Source organism: Mobula birostris, chromosome 6 (genome assembly GCF_030028105.1).
Source record: "Mobula birostris isolate sMobBir1 chromosome 6, sMobBir1.hap1, whole genome shotgun sequence".
NCBI classification, from domain to species: Eukaryota; Metazoa; Chordata; class Chondrichthyes; order Myliobatiformes; family Myliobatidae; genus Mobula; species Mobula birostris.
The window spans coordinates 11,868,257-11,884,324 of record NC_092375.1 but is presented as its reverse complement, the minus strand read 5'-3'; the positions used below and the strand labels follow the sequence as shown (position 1 = coordinate 11,884,324).

Below are 16,068 nucleotides of genomic sequence, written 5' to 3'. Positions count from 1 at the left end.
AAAGGTTAACTTGCAAGTTGGGTGTGTGGTGAGGAAGGAAAATGCAATGATAGCATTCATTTCTAGAGGACTAGAATGTAAAGGAAAGGATGTAATGCTGAGGCTTTATAAGGCATTGCTCAGACCGCACTGGGTCTGAGAAAAGATGTGCTGGCATTGGACTGGGTCCAGAGGAGGCTTATGAGGATCATTCTGGAAATTAAATTAAATGGAGATTTAACTTATGAGGAGCACTTGATGACTCTGGCCCTGTACACGCTGGAGTTTAGAAGAATGGGGAAGGGGGGAATTCTCATTAGGACCTATTGAATATTGAAAGGCCTAGAATGAGTGGATGTGGAGAGGATAGTTCTCAGAGAGGGTGAGTCTGCAACCAATAAGCACAGCCTCAGAATAAAAGGATAACCATTTAGAATGTCTTCAGCCAGAGTGTGGTGAATCTGTGGAATTCTTTGCCACTGATGACGGCGGATGGTATATTTAAAACAGCAGTTAATGGTTCTTGATTAGTAAGGGAGTCAGAAGTTATGGGGAGAATGTGGTTGAGAGGGATAATAAATCAGCCATGATGGAATGGCAGAGCAGACTCAATGTTTTATGGTCTTTATTTGCAAGAAGGTGAAAGGTTATGGCAAGAAGGCAGGAGTGTGGCATTGAGAGGGATAATGGGCAGCTACGATAGAATGGCTGAGCAGACTCAATGGACAAATGGCCTAACTCTGCTCCCATGTCTAATGGTGTTGTGGAATTTTCCAGTCAATGGAGCATTACAGCACAGTACAGACCCTTCAGCCCATGATACTGTGCTGACCTTTTAACCTACTTTAAGATAATCCTCCTTCCCCCTCCATTTTTCTGTCATCCTCGTGGTCATCTATGAGGCTCTTAAATGTCTCTAATGCCTCTGTCACAGGGAGGACTGAAAGACTGACTCCCATGTACTCCATGTAGGAATACCAACAGAGCATCGGTGGCACAACTGAGTGACAGCACGAGACAGATTATTTTCCACACAAGGACTCCATGGTGAGCACTAGAGTCCACATTAAATGATCATTGAAAGTGGAAAACCTGTGCCAGTCACAATTTACTTGACAAGATTAAACAGAAAGCAGAAAGGCTTAACAACTTTTGTTAAGACACCAATTAGTAAATACAGGTGCTTGCGAAACCTAGAAGCCCAGCGGCCTACAGCAAGCTCGAGGCTTGCAGGACTCACGACATGCCTGTACCACCACTCTTGGCAGAGTCTTCAAACACACCCTCTACTCTGTCAAAAAAAAAACCTACATTTGACATCCCCCCCTTTACTTTCCTCCAATCACCTTAAAATTATAAGTGAGAGATATCTCTTTTTCAAATAATATAGCCGAGTCTTTAATCTAATAATGTAGAAATCAGATTTCACCACACACTCACACAGTAAAAACAAGACACAAAAATTATGTCAATCACTTTTATTACCTCCTAGTGACAAATTATACTGTATAAATAGTCTATTCTTGTTAAATGTCCTTTGTTTCTTTTTTTAAAAAAGCGATAACTTAAAGATTATATTATACAAAGCTTTAAAAAAATAAATAAGTTTTTGAAATCTGTACAAAATGGTAAATCCTTCACAGAAGGAGTTTAAATACTTTTACTTATAAAGTACACCTTGCTGGTCTTGGTGCGAGTTTTAATATGTACATTCTTCATGTAACTCTGCGGATTTCAGATTTGTAGCGTTGTATTAATAGCAGCCTGTGAATAGCATAGTTTAAGTTGTTTTCTTTTTCATAAATCTCACCCTTCATTTCTGAGGTAGGTGGGAACTGACTTGGTCACAAGCCAAGGAAATGATCGGTACCAGACTATGTGCCAGGGGGGTAGGATGTTGTTGGGCAATACCTTGTGATAAAGTTGTAGAAAAAGAGAATATCCCCCCCAACCCCACTTCCAATCCAACTTCACCCTTTCACGAGGACACTGATCTACGCAAGGTTGGAACTTGCGTCTTGCTGTCAAGCTCTCTGTTCTCTTCAAGCTTGCCAACTTTTCAACTGTCCATCCCCGTCTGCCCTCGGGAAGGTGTTGGTGAGCTACCTTTTTGACCTACTGCAGGCCACCGACACTGCTAAGGGAGGGAATTCTGGGATTTTGACCCAACCACAACGGTGACGTTGAGGTCAGGATGGTGCGCGGCCTCGTGTCCTCACAATAGTGGGAAGTGAGGATTTGGACCAATTCATGCCTCCTGTGACCCCAGGCTAGAACACAAGAACACAATGGCAAAGCCCTGAACAGTGCCCTCACTACCATTCAGGTGCGAATGAAACTAATCAAACTTTCCTTCCTTTAGTGCCAAGGTTTTGTACCCACCCACTTATCTTTCAGTATTCCAACCCAAAACTTACTCCGTACTCCTTTCACACTGAGCAAGAAGCCAGGAATTGGCTTCACCACAGGGTGAACGGCATAAAGAACTGGAAACAAACCAACCCCTTCAGCTGTCCAATGATGGCAGGGCCATGAACTCTCATTGAAACCTACTGAATATTGAAAGGCCTAGACAGAGTGGACGTGGGGAGGATGTTTCCTATAGTGGGGGGGTCTAGGACCAGAGGACATTGGGGAGGTTCTCGAGAATGATTCTGGAAATGAGAGGCTTAAAGTATTAACAGCCGAATTCTGCTCCTATATCTTATGGTCTACTTGATACCGTATTATTGTTTAGTACCAATGGTAATATCAGATATTGTTCTCTGTGGGGCATGAGTGAGCATCAAGTAAAATACCCAGTGGCGTTAAGATTCAACGCTGTGGGAATAGGGACATTTAGAAAGATATCTAAAACACAAGGTCATTTCCTCAAAGAAAGGAACATTCTAGATGAAACAATCTTGGTTATTCTGTAACAAAAGGTGATACTTATGAACTAAGGAATTTCATACTTATCTAAGAGCAAATACAAATCTGATTTCACTGTCAACAGTGAAATATATTTGAATATTAACAAGACTACTTGGTGTGAGAGAGAAACAATGCAAGCATTGAGCTTCTCGTCTTTCCCATCCCCGCCCTCCCCTCCACTATCTACCAATCTGTTATGACTAACTCAAACATTCATTGTCAAAGGGAAATATGTGTGGGATGACTATCATGTCATTCCACATGACAATGGACTCGGACAGCCTTTCAGTGCATTTAGGTTGAACGTAAATCTTATCTGAACTGGCGACACCCAAGATTCTGCAGATGTTGGAAAATGTCGAGCAACACACACACAAGAAGCTGGAGGAACTCAGCAAGTCAGGCTGCAGCTATGGAGTGAAATGAACACTTGACATTTTAGACCACAAGACAGAGAATTAGGCCATTTGGCCCATCAAGTCTGCTGTACCATTCTATCACGGCTGATTTTTTTTTACCCCTCTCAACCCCTTTCTCCTGCCTTCTCCCCATAGCCTTTGACACCCTGACTAATCAAGAACCCATCAACCTCCACTTTAAATATACCCAATGACTTGGCCTCCATAGCCGTCTCAGATTCTCCACCCTCCGGTTAAAGAAATCCCTCCTCATCTCTGTTGCAAAGTGACAGAGCGAACTCCTGATAAAAGGAGTGCCTAAATGTCAACTGTTCGCATCCTTCCATAGATGCTGACTGACACGGTGAGTCCTTCCAGCTTTTTGTGTGTGCATGCGTGTTGCTCATCTGAATTGTCCTTTGACTGGTGTTGATTCCTTAGTTACAAGCCTGCACAGTGCAAAGGCCAATCAGGTGCTTTGGCTTCTTTGAGCTGTTGCAGCTCTCCAGCGGAAGCACCTGACCATCGCGTGTGACGCATTTCAGAGACCTCTTCCTAAAGCCCTTCCCACAAGTCTTAGAGCAGGCTGACCACTCACCGAGCAGCCACCTTGGGCAGGGCACGTCCGCGCACAGCCGCAGGTCGTCGGGCTTCAGTTCCTTCCTGCAGTCGCTGGCCGGCAGCCCGTAGTTACCCAGGCACTGCACCGACCGGCGCTGCAGGCCCAGCCCGCAGGTCTTGGAACATTCCCCCCACTCTCCGATCACCCACTCCGAGGTCACCGTCTCTTTGATGGCGTTGAATGACAGCTTCTTGGGGCTGGGCTTCGCCGGCTGCTGCAGCAAGTCTTTCTTCACAAAGAACGTGAATTTGATCCGCGGGCGCGTCGAGTCCCCCACTGAGAGTACCTCAACCACCAAGGGCTCCTTGAGGGCGCCAAAGCTGCGAATCCTCTCCAGCGACACCGAGGAGCCAGTGTACCTCAGGTTTGTGCCGTGGTACGAAATGTCCTGCTCCAGAGTGGACAACGTGTATTCTCCGTTCAGCAGGTAGGTGCCATCAAGCTTCTTCAGTGCCAGATAGCTCCCATCATGCCTTGTACCTCGAACACTACGTTGCTTAATGTCAATGTTAGTCGCTCCAGCAGGGATGGTGACAACTTCTTGGTAACCGGGTCTGTCAGAAGAGAGAGAGAAAAAAAAAAAAACAGGGTCAACTTAATCCAATGCTTTTCCTTTCCAAAGTCATTATAACCACTTTCTCAACCCTCCCTGTCCAAAATCAATGTGTGGTTTATTTCAACCTTCACTTTTACAGGCCAGGAATTTGATGGATGTGACTATATATACAACATCGCAAGACACAGGAGCAGAATTAGGCCATTTATTTATATAGTTAAGGGGCCCCAAGACTTTTGCATAGTACTGCAGTAATTTTAGGTATTGCACTGTACTACTGCCACAAAAAAAGCCCCCACAAATTTCATGACATGAGATTGATGATAAACCTGCTTCTGATACGGATCTCTATTGTGAACAGAGTGGGAAGGGGGTAGGGAGAGGGGAATTGTGGCTGGGAAAAAAGGGGAGGGGAGGAAGCGTGAAGCACCAGAGAGACGTTCTGTAATGATCAATAAACCAATTGTTTGGAATCAAATGACCTTGCCTGGTGTCTCAGGGCTGAGTGTGTGTGCCAACCCCTGGCACTCCTCTGCCACCTGTCCCACACCCCTCCCACGGCACTCCACCCTCTTCATCTGCTCCTGCCAGATTTACAGACTCGTTCTCCGCTCCCATGTTGACAAACACAGTACAGTTCCAATGTCTGAGCCACCCTAACTGTATACATGTGCCCAAGACAGTACTTTAAGGGGGACCTTTCGAGGAACTACTTCACTCAGGAGGATGGTGTGAGTGTGGCACGAGTTGCCGGCAGAAGTGACAAATTCTGTAAATCGCGGACCATGATCTTGTTGTTGCTTTTGGAGGCTTGAGTGCCTCAATGACCCAGAGAGCCATCTTGGCTGGGCTCAGGGCTGTATGCTTTGGCTCATGGTAGGGTCACCCATGCCAAACAGGTCAAAGGGTACAGATCAGACTAATAGCGGTCCACCAGGATCGGCGGTTCACCTCAGGGCCAACGACCCTGACTGGTCAAAAACAAACCGTTGCCTACACAGCAACGAAGATTCCTTCTATGTGGTCAAGGACAGACAAGGATGAACAACTGACCGTGTAACAGGCAATTAATTAATTAAACTAGCTGTTGGTGTAAAGCTATTACAGTGCCAACTGCAAGATTGGGTTTCGATTCCTGTGGCTGTCTGTACATTCTCCCCGTGACCATGTGAGTTTTCTCTCATGTGCCAAAGATGGACAGGTTGGGGTTTGTAACATGTGGGCACACTATGTTGGTGCCAAAAGCCAGGCGACACTTGCAGGCTGCCCAGCACATTCCTCACTGATTTGATCCGATACACACAACGCATTTCACGGCATGTTTCCACATACATGTGACAAATAAAGATAGTCTTTTAAAATTTTTAAAGATACAAAGTCAGCGATAATTCTGATATTCCCTTCAGAGCTTTAAATGAAAACTAGCGCATGCAGCAAGATTGCATACAGGAGAATTAAAAAAAAGGTGAAAAGGGAGCCCTTACTTTGAACGCTCAAGAGAGCCGCTGATCTTCTTGCAAGTTAAACCCTTGCCTTTGCACACACCGCACTTATCGAACTTCTTGTTGGAGCCAATGACGCGGTCACAGCCAGCCTTGACACACTGCCCTTGGACACAGACAGACGTGGAGTCTGGGCTACATGGAGTCCCGTCGGCAACCTGCAGGGGAAGGAACACACTCCTTTACCATGCTGGATAAGCTACCTTAACGGTAAATGACATTGCAGGGATAAACAGCACTAGACCTGTGCAAGGGAATTACTCACAAGATAGCTTCAGTGTATTAGAGCAGTACAGGAACAGTCCCCCTGGCCCAAAATCTTGTACCAAGCTTGCCGATAGTTAAATGCTTAACACAACTAATCACTTCTGCCTACACAACGTCCACACGGGCCAAATGCAGAGGCTGATGGTCTGTTGTACGACTACAACCACTAATGGGAATGAGGGATAGTAATTTTGGCAGAGCAATCAGACCATGGCAGTACTTCCCTCCGTTCCTTGGGACAGGGTTGGTGCACTGCCTGAACAAACACCGCACTCTGCTGCCAGACATGTGTGAACACTCCCCCTCACGTGCAAATTTAAATAAACCCAACTTCACAGGCTGGAGAACCTTCACATTTGCAATACCCTTAAGAAGTGACAAGCTCTTGATCTGTATAAACATGACAGAATTTGTTCCAGCTGCCCTCTAGTAAACAGAAACCCTACAGCTCCGCGGAAGACTAAGCAGCCGGGCAAGCGGCCAAAGGGAGCGGATTTCCGAGGGAAGACGTACCTTGGGCTGAAGCACGAAGTAGTACCCAGTGCCCTTTGCCCGACAAATCAGTTTGCACCGATCCTTGGGAGAGACACCAGCGTATTTTGGGATCCACTCGACTGCAGGTAATCCTCCAAAGGCAGTGGACTTCGAGAAGTCGTTGTGGGCCTCGCACTGCTCCTCGCGGAATGTTTTGCCTGTGTTGCACAAGAAACAGATGGGGTTAAGGTCAAGGTCGCCAGTCGGCTCAAGGTCAAGTGCGTGCAGTGAGACTTTCAAAGGCCAAGTGTTAGCACAGTGGCGAAGGAACATGCAGAATGACCAAATGCACTATAGCAGGTCCTGGAGCCCTTCAGCCCATCTGGTAAACGCTGAACTATTATCCTGCTTAGTCCAATCAACCCACACCCAGCCCATAGCCCTCCATTCCCTTTCCATCCCAGTTCTTATCCAAATTCCTCTTAAATCTTGAAATCGGACCCCCACCCACCGCTTCTGCTGACAAGTTACTCTCAGCATCCTCTGAGAAATCTCGCCTGGGTCTTACCGTTCTTGTACGGGCAGTCCATGGTGTTGCAGGACCTGTACTGTACTCTTTTCCCTTCGCAGTACTTCCCGCCATTCCTTGGGACTGGGTTGTCGCATTGCCTGAACGAATACTGCACTCCGCCGCCACACGTGCGTGAACATTCGCCCCAGGTGCCCCACGTTCCCCAGCCACCGTGCACAGGGGTCTGTGAAGACAAGTAAAGCAGGCAAATGAGAACAAAGCTGGTAACAGAGACACAGACACACACACACACACACACACACACAAAATACTCAGCACATCAGGCAGCATCTATGGAAATGAACAGATAGTCGACTTTTCAGGCCGAGACCCTTCTTCACGACTGAGAAGGGAGATGATGCAAAGGGGGAAGAAGAGGAAAAAAAGAAAAAGGAGTCTAAGACCAGAGGACACAGCCTCAAAACAGAGGGGAATTCTTTTAGAATAGAGATGAGGAGGAACTTCTTTAGCCAGAGGGTGGTGAATCTGTGGAATTCATTGCCATAGGCGGCTGTGGAGGCCAGTCATTGGGTATATTTAAGGCAAAGGTTGATAGATTCTTGATTAGTCAGGGAATGAATGGATATTGGGAGAAGGCAGGAGACTGAGGCTGAGGGAAAATGGATCAGCCGTGATGAAATGGTGGAGCAGACTCGATGGGCCAAATGGCCTAATTCTGCTTTTCCATCTTATGGCCTTACCTTCTGGTAGGAGTTGCCCTGGAGCCACAGATCAGCTCGTAAATCATTTTGCCGGTCTACTAAACACTCATTCAAGTACACAAGGCCATAAGACATCGGGGCAGAATCAGGCCATTTGGCCCCTCAAGTCTGCCCCACCATTCCATCATGGCTGATTTATTATCTGTCTCAGCCCCATTCTCCTATCTTCTACTATAACCTTTGATACCCTTACTAATCAAGAATCTATCAACTTCCTCAAATCTATCGTCCACTTTAAATATACCCAACCCCGTCTGTGGCAATGAATTCCACAGATTCACCACTCTCTGGAGAAAAAGATTCCTCCTGATCTTTGTTCTGAAGGAACGTCCTTCTGTTCTGAGGCTGTATCCTTTGGTCCTAGGCTCCCCCCACTATTGGAAACACGCTCTCCACATCCCCTCTGGATCATCTAGGCCTTTCAATATTCAGTAGGTTTCAATGAGATCCCCCCCACTACTCATTTCTCTACACTCCAGCCAGTACAGGCCCATCAAAGGCTCTTCATACATTAACCCTTTCATTCCTGGGATCATTTATGTGAACCTCCTCTGCACTCTCCCCAATGCCAGCAATCCTTTCTCAGATAAGGGGCCCAGAACTGCTCACAATATTCCAAGTGTGGTCTGGCCAATACCTTACAGATCTTAACCAAACAAATGTTTGTTTTTAAAGCCTCAAGTACGTGGCTCCTTCTGCTCCAGGGACAATACCTTTGATCAGTACTTCCAGTTCCTTTTAGCCCATGTCTATCCCTGAATGTTCTTGGTATCCAGGAGCCTGTTGTGCTTTTCCCTTCCCTTGGCTGAGCCAGGCCTCTTGTGTGGTAACTTCACATGGCTGGCTACCTCTCTGCAGATAACTGCCAGGAGCTAACTTGGAGGCAGATAAACCTTTGAAAGGCTGAGGAATTGTGGGCTAAGGGGAGCTGGGCACAGAAGACAATCTGAGGCCATTATATACAAAATGGGCATTTACAACCCCAGCGGAACTCGAACTTGCACCAATTCGGTGCCAATTAAATAACTAACACAAGCAGGATTTGCGGGCAGCCGGGGAAAAACCAAAGCCACGAGGTACGTACATTATAATCCTTCACGCTCGATTGGTTGACACATCTCCCCTCGATGCACCACTTCCCCTGTCCGCAGCGGGTGCCGTCAGCCCAGGGGAAGTGCTTGGTCTGGCAGATGAGCATCTCGCCGGCCATGCCGGTACACCAGAGCAGCGAGCAGGTGTTGCCGGCGTCCGGACAGAGCCGCGAGTCTTCCCCAAAAGTCAACTGGCACTGGCGGTCTGCATGATAGGTGGTTCCTGGCATCTCCCGGGGAAGCTGGATGGGCCTCTGGGGTTTGTCCAACAGGCATTCTCCTGAGAACAGAGGTGCAGAGACAATCATCACCTTACGTTAACCACAGCTCAACAAGGTTGTTTATGGTCATTCTTCAGCACGAGTGCAAAGAAGAACAAAATGATTGTTACTCTGGATCCGATGCAGAATAAAAACATTAGCAAAAAGAGCACAAAAACCTCACAGTAAATATAAACGCAATTCTATAAAACACAATGTACAAGTAATGGTTTGGTGTGGATGTATCTACACAAGACTAGCTTATAAAAATAGACTGTCTGTACAGAAAGTGATGTTAGGTACAGGAGTATCTGTACACAAGGTGACTCTGACAGGAAATGTTAAAGTGCCAATGTGATTCTTGGCAAGAGGAACTCTTCTAGGTAGTAACAGGGTGCAGGAAAATGTCTGAGCATTTTAAAGGCTACACTCAAAATAAGAAAATAAAAATCAGCTGAATAGGAATATATTTTTTTAAAAGATACAAATTAATTTCAAAAAAATGCAAATTACACCAAAGCAACTTAATAAATAAGTTAATCACAAATTAAAATAAAGAAATATTTTGAGGGAAAAGAAGCATTGATACAATTAGAAAGAATTGAAAATATGTTTGGGCAGTTTGAAGACTTATTGCTGTTTGCAGTTGGTTCCTCCAATAATTTATTCTTCTCTATTTATTAATGATTATGCCTGAAATTGATGGTGTATATTTTGCTAATATCCATAGCCAACAAAATTCACTGCCTGGAAAACTAACTTTTCCTCGAGCCAAGAGCTCTTACCGTGCCCATTGTCCAGGAAAGAAGTGATCATGTAAGCACTGCAGACAGACCAGGGTTGGTTCCGATCCAGGTTGGAGAGCGTGGATGCCATCATGTGGGAGTTGCTACTTGTCAGCTGGACAGAATGGAGACACTGACGTGCGTCATCGTGAGGCATGTTGAACACGTGTCCTAAATGGTGGGTAACAAGAGGAGATGCTCGATGTTACGTTTGGACAGATGCCAGGTCATGCCACCCTATACACCCGTCTGAAACACAAGTGGATCTCCAGACGCTGGTAATCCAAAGCAACGCAGCAAATGCTGGAGGAGCTCAGCATGAATGGAAAAAAGTAGACAACCAACACCCTTCTTCACTGACTCCTCATTTAATACTGCACACACCCAGGGTGCAAATTTGGCCAGAGTTGTCACTACTACACCACACTAGTGTGGTGGTCAATGTGATGTTATTTTTTGGGGGGGGGGGAGGAATGGACTCCAGAGTTCAACTCCTTCAAGGTCTGTAAGGAGTTCACAAAGTTTGCCAGAAAGCTGGCATAGCCACCTTGCTGTAAGATCGGGGTTCAGTTCCCCCCTCTGCCTGACAGGAGTTTGCACGTTCCCAAAATGCCAATGGGACTCAGCAGATCAGGCAGCATTTTGTGTGTGTTGTTCTGGATTTCCAGTACCTGCAGGATTTCTTGTGTTTGCACGTTCTCCCGGTAACCTCCAGTGTTTCTTCCAGGTTATCCGGTTTCCTCACACAAAGACGGGAGGAGTTGTGGGCATACCGTGTTGGCGCACCAATCGTCGCAACACTTGCGGGACGGCACAGCGCAATCGCCGCTGATTTGACGCAGACAGGGCATTTTACTCTATGTTTCAATGTTCATGTGACAAATGAAGCTGATTTTAAACCAATCTGACTATCCGTAGCCAGTGCAACCAGCGACCAGATCAGGAATGTAAAGGGCGGTTCTCCCGCAACGCGCGTCGGGGGCGGGGAGGAATTCCTGGGGCGGGGACACTTACCCAGCTCATGCGCCGCCGTGAACGAAGCTTGGAGTCCATCGTCTTCGATGACCGAGCAGCTTCTACCGGGGTCACAGATGGTCCCAACGTCGGCCATCCCCAGCGTATCGCACGTCTTGGCTCCACACAGATCCTTCAGTGGCAAAAGACGAAGATGGCGTTTAGTAAACCAGCGGGAAGGCGGGGGTAGAAAGAGCTCATAATTAATGCTTGACAGCCGTCTTTCGCCGTAGGGCTCGGGTAGAGGGAAACATTGTAAGTGGTTCGACTTTAAAAGATGCTTAGAGGGTGAACGCGAATGCTAATCGGCTGGTGCGGATGGGAATTTGGACTTACGGTTCGGGTGAAGAGGATGGCTGTGTCGTAGTGCTCGGGGTTCCGGTCGCTGGCGACGTTATGCTGCCTTTGCCAGCTGCAGAAGTTCCTTAGGGTTAGGGCGGCGTTGGAGGACACGGCAGGACCTTTCTCCCTGTCGTAGACCACCAGGATCTTCACCACCACCAGGTTGATGGAGTTCTTGATGCTGGGGTGCTTGTACAGCTTGGCGGCCACTGCCATCAAGGTCAGGAGGTAGTGCTTGAGGCCGGCGCCGTGGAATTCCGCCATGGATTGATCCGCTACCAGCAAGGTCTCCACGTAGCGAGGAGAGGAGACGAATCGCTTGGCTCGGCGGTGCCCGGCCGTCGCTGGCGGGACGGGGTCTTCCTCCGGTCCTGGCCGCTGGGGCTCGCCGCCACCCTGGGCTGCATTCTGATCACTGACCTGAGACATTCAACAAATAAAAAACGATTATAGTCTGACACGCAAACCCGGGATTCAGTCTTCCCGTCATAGCAGCGGCTTTGGGTTTGAATTTCTCACAGTGGCGCAATTGGTCGAGCAGCTGCCGCGGGCACTTGGTGTCCCAAGTTCGATCCCGACGCCGGGCGCTGTGGGAGGGGATCGTGCTCCCTGGAAATTAGCTGATGCAAGTCACCCCTAAAGGGAGGAGGGCACAATAATGTGTGTGTGTGTGGGGGGGGGTGTGTGTGTGGGGGTGTGTGTGTGTGGGGGGGGGACTGGTACTGGAATCTGGAAAATAATTGTGGACGGGTGGGAAAGAAGAAATAAAAGATCTAAATAAAAACAAAACAGGTCGGGCAGCATCTGCGGAGGCAGAAACAGTCCCTATTGCGGAATTGTTCCGCGTGGAGTTTAATGGACCGAATTCTCCTCCGTCAAGGAGGTGCAGAGAATCGCAATGCAGCCGCCAGCTCACCCCGCACTTGGAGCCGGAAGAAGGTCCCAGGCTTGTCCTCCGGATCAGGTGCGCTCCGGCGCGCCCAAGGGTGCTCTGGTTACTGGGCTGGATGTGGTACTGGTGGCCGGCGACCACGAAGGCGCCCAGGAGACCGTGGCAGAGACTGAGGGCTGCCACGGAGCCGGGCAGCGAATTGACCGTGCCGGTGTAGAAACAGTGACCCAGGTCGCCGTCCTCTTCCTCGACCTTCTGCTCGGCCTTGCCCAGCCTCTGCAGGGTGAGAGCGGGCGCCAGGAAGCTGCGGTCCGCTGTCAGCTCCAACGTGAACTCCTGTCCGAAAGCCCGAAGCCGGTAGGAGACCTTCTCCCCCAGCTCCCTGGCTCCGTCTTCCCGGGCACCTCCCTGTGATCCGCCGCTCAGCTGCAGCGGGTAGACGAGGCTCTCGTCCGGGGCTGCAGTGGCAGCCCAAGCGGGGCTGAACATCGCCAGGATAGGCAGCAGAACTAGGCAGAACATCTTCAACAGATTCACAATCCTCAGCAGCCGCCGTCTCTCAACTTTTCAATTGCAAAACTTTTCTTCGACTTCAATGCACTAATTCAACAAAAAAATATAAAATGCAGTCTCTCTCCCGGAGATTGGATTAGAAATAAATAATTAGTAGGATCAGTTCTGGATTGTCTAAATTCTCCTGCAGCCGGGTGCACAGACTTTATGTGGGTTGCTCTCTCTTTCCCAGCGCCGATGGTTTTTACGCTCCTTGGTTTCTGCCGCTCTTCGTGCTCCCGGCGATCCTTTTATACACCCGCTAGCTCGCTTTCCGAAGCAGCCCCTCGCCCGGGCCCCCGCCCTCTCCTTTCCCCATCACAGTTTGTAACCTATCCCAAGCAAGTGCGTAAGCGAGAGTTGAGAGTTCCAGCTGGCGAGAAGCCGACTACTCCCCAGGGGCTTAGGAAAGTCAATCGAGTAACTCCTCTCTCTCTCCCTCCCCTTCTATTCCGTGAAGCCCCGAGCCGGTCTGTGTAACCCGCTGTCACAGGCGCAACTTGCCTGAGACACACCCCGCAGTTGAATTCCTGCGTAAAAATCATACAGGGACAAAGAGAAAACGTTCTTTGCCCAAAGTCTCCTAAACAAAACAAATGTAAACGCGAATCGCTCAATTCCTCCGTTTCAAGTTTTTTTTAAAAACTGTCACGTTTCCGGTGACCGCCATCGACCATTTGAAAATTGTCTTCAGATTGAAAACTCGGTGGAGGAACTGAGGCCCGGCACAGGCTTGTGCCTCTTAAGGCGGATCTTGCAATTGTAGAATCTTTTACAAGATTTACAAGAAAAATCACTGAGAATTGTTTTAAGGATATTTCTAAGGCCACTAGACCGCAACAAAACGTTCCTGTAAAATAATAACAAAATTTTAAACGCAGATATCGAGATCCCATCTGCTTCGTAATGACATTCATAGTGAAACATGTTTCGTCCACCTTAAGAAAATTTCGGCCAGTCTGCTTCTTTGCTTACCACTCCCGAATCAAACTCAAAAGTAATTACACATCTGGACAGAACTAAAAGCTAGCTTTATTTTCCAAAGACTTAACTCGATGGGACAACCCCCCCGAAACAAAATGGTAACAAATTGATTGCAACTTTATCATCTAAAACAATATTTTTTTTCAAAAAAAGCATTTAAAAGAATGTTATTATCGATGCTCAATTTAATGAGTGAAGATTAAACCGGATTTATTTGGTTTGATTTAATTTCTTTTAAATCCAACTTTTAATAAAAAAGACTTCCATGTGTGGTTAAAGATGGCCCGCGGCTGATTTGGATTTTTAAGTCTACTGTTTAGTTACTGGAAAATTTACCCTGAATTCTCCGTCCCCGAACTTGTCTGTTTTTATTTTGTAAGGATACACCCCAGTTTTTTCTTAAAAACACCGGCAGTCCTTTCAAAAGTAAGTCAGGTGTCTGTGAAACAAATTATATTTTGTTCAGTTTTGGATTAGTGAGCCGTTCTCGGGCCTCTGCACTGCAAGTAATTTTTTTATTTTAGGCCATAATATCAAACAATCCACTATATTACAGTTAATTCTGACAATGTCAATAAATATAAAATACTGCCTTTAAGTTATCTCATGTTCAAATCCTTCCCAGTCATAACGCCCACCTACTTTCCCTCAAGTTGAACACATACGCAACTCCCCAAACCGTCAGCAGATGGCGACTCTTGACCGCACATTTGCTTCCACTGTAACCCCCACCCCTGCGCCAATATTTTAACCGACTTGTGATGTTCAGGCGGAGTGCAGGGGAACAGTTGTAGGTCAATAGACAAAATTTCAGCCGCTTTCATGGTCCTAGTGCGAGCAAACAGTTTAGATCTAACAACCACTTTCATCTGTCTTCTGAGAGCCCGAGTTCTCACTGTATAGTGACATTACCTAATTTACTAGAAGCGTTGAGGTGATTAATTAACTGTCTTTAGGGAACCTCTTCATTTTTTGTCGATTTGCAATGATTGTATTCCCGTACCTTTGCGGTTTTTAGTTTGTTAACGATTATTTAGGATTATATATATATATATATATATATATATATTTCTGCATTCCAGAAGGGAGCTGGTAGTAAGACCATAAAACACAGGAGCAGAATTAGGCCATTCGACCCATCGGTTTTTTCCCACCATTCCATCATGGCTCATTTATTTTCTCTCTCAACCCCATTCTCTTGCTTTCTCCTTGTAATGTTTGATGCCCTGACTAATCAAGAACCTATCCATCTTCACTTTAAGTATACCCAATGCCTTGCCCTCCACAGCCGTCTATGGCAATGAATTCCACAGATTCACCACCCTCTGGCTAAATAAATTCCTCCTCATCTCTGTTCTTAAGGGACATCCTTCTGTCTGGAGGCTGTGCCCTTAGGTCTCGACTTTCCCACGAAAAGAAACATCCTCTCTATGTTCACTATCTAGGCCTTCCAATATTTGATAGGTTTCAATGAGATTCCCCACCATTCTTCAACTTCCACTTTAAAGATACCCAATGATTTGGCCTCCACAGCCATCTGTGGCAACGAATTCCACAGATTCACCAGAACCACACAGGCCCATCAAATCCAACCCAACCACCAGACTCCTTCTCCCCACATTTTCACCCACACACTCTGGCCAATTGACTATGGGAAGAAGGCAGAGCACCCAGGGAGCCCGTGGCCAAAGTACACAGGCAGTACCCAAGGGTGGGATCGAACCCTGGTCTCTCGAGCCATGAGGCAGTGACTTTACCCGCTGAGCCACTGTGTCAGCTGAAGCTGATGACGGGGTCTTGTTGGAATGGAGTTGACTTTATTGGTAATTCGGTGATTTAGGAGCAGCACGGCAGTGTATTGGTTAGTGCAGCACGATTACAGTGCCAGCAATCCAGGTTCAATAACATCGCTTTCTGTAAGGAGTCTGTACATCCTCCCCGTGCTCTGGTTTCCTCCCACATTCCCAGGATGTACGGGTCAGTAAGTTGTGAGCATGATATAATGGTGCTGGAAGCATTGATACACTTGTGGACTGCCGCTGATGCATCCTCCAATCTTACCAGTAAACTTCCAAAAGTGTCAAAGGAAAGGTTTTTGAAATGTGACCGTAATGCCATTCGAAGTTGAAAGCTGCAGCCCTGCG

General features: G+C 47.2%; 1 protein-coding gene across 1 annotated transcript; it reads right to left on the bottom strand.

Moving 5' to 3' along the window:
• Positions 1 to 1,442: 1,442 nt before the first annotated feature.
• adamts1 (ADAM metallopeptidase with thrombospondin type 1 motif, 1) lies at positions 1,443 to 13,186 on the bottom strand. Its single transcript, XM_072259870.1, has 9 exons — positions 12,413 to 13,186; positions 11,491 to 11,916; positions 11,155 to 11,287; positions 10,141 to 10,311; positions 9,089 to 9,375; positions 7,280 to 7,466; positions 6,751 to 6,929; positions 5,953 to 6,128; positions 1,443 to 4,466 (listed from the first exon to the last, which is right to left on the bottom strand). Exons 1-9 carry the CDS (start codon positions 12,908 to 12,910, stop codon positions 3,728 to 3,730), a joined length of 2,796 nt encoding a protein of 931 aa, XP_072115971.1. The 5' UTR covers positions 12,911 to 13,186; the 3' UTR covers positions 1,443 to 3,727.
• Positions 13,187 to 16,068: the final 2,882 nt, after the last annotated feature.

Bases quoted from the DNA above. Each gene is read 5' to 3' on its own strand.
- adamts1 (XM_072259870.1), bottom strand. From the start codon at position 12,910: ATGTTCTGCCTAGTTCTGCTGCCTATCCTGGCGATGTTCAGCCCCGCT. The intron at 10,312-11,154 runs GTAAGTGTCCCC...CCCACCATTTAG, and splicing joins CACGGCGGCGCATGAGCTGG to GACACGTGTTCAACATGCCT. The intron at 4,467-5,952 runs GTAAGGGCTCCC...CTCTTCTGACAG, and splicing joins GGCTCTCTTGAGCGTTCAAA to ACCCGGTTACCAAGAAGTTG.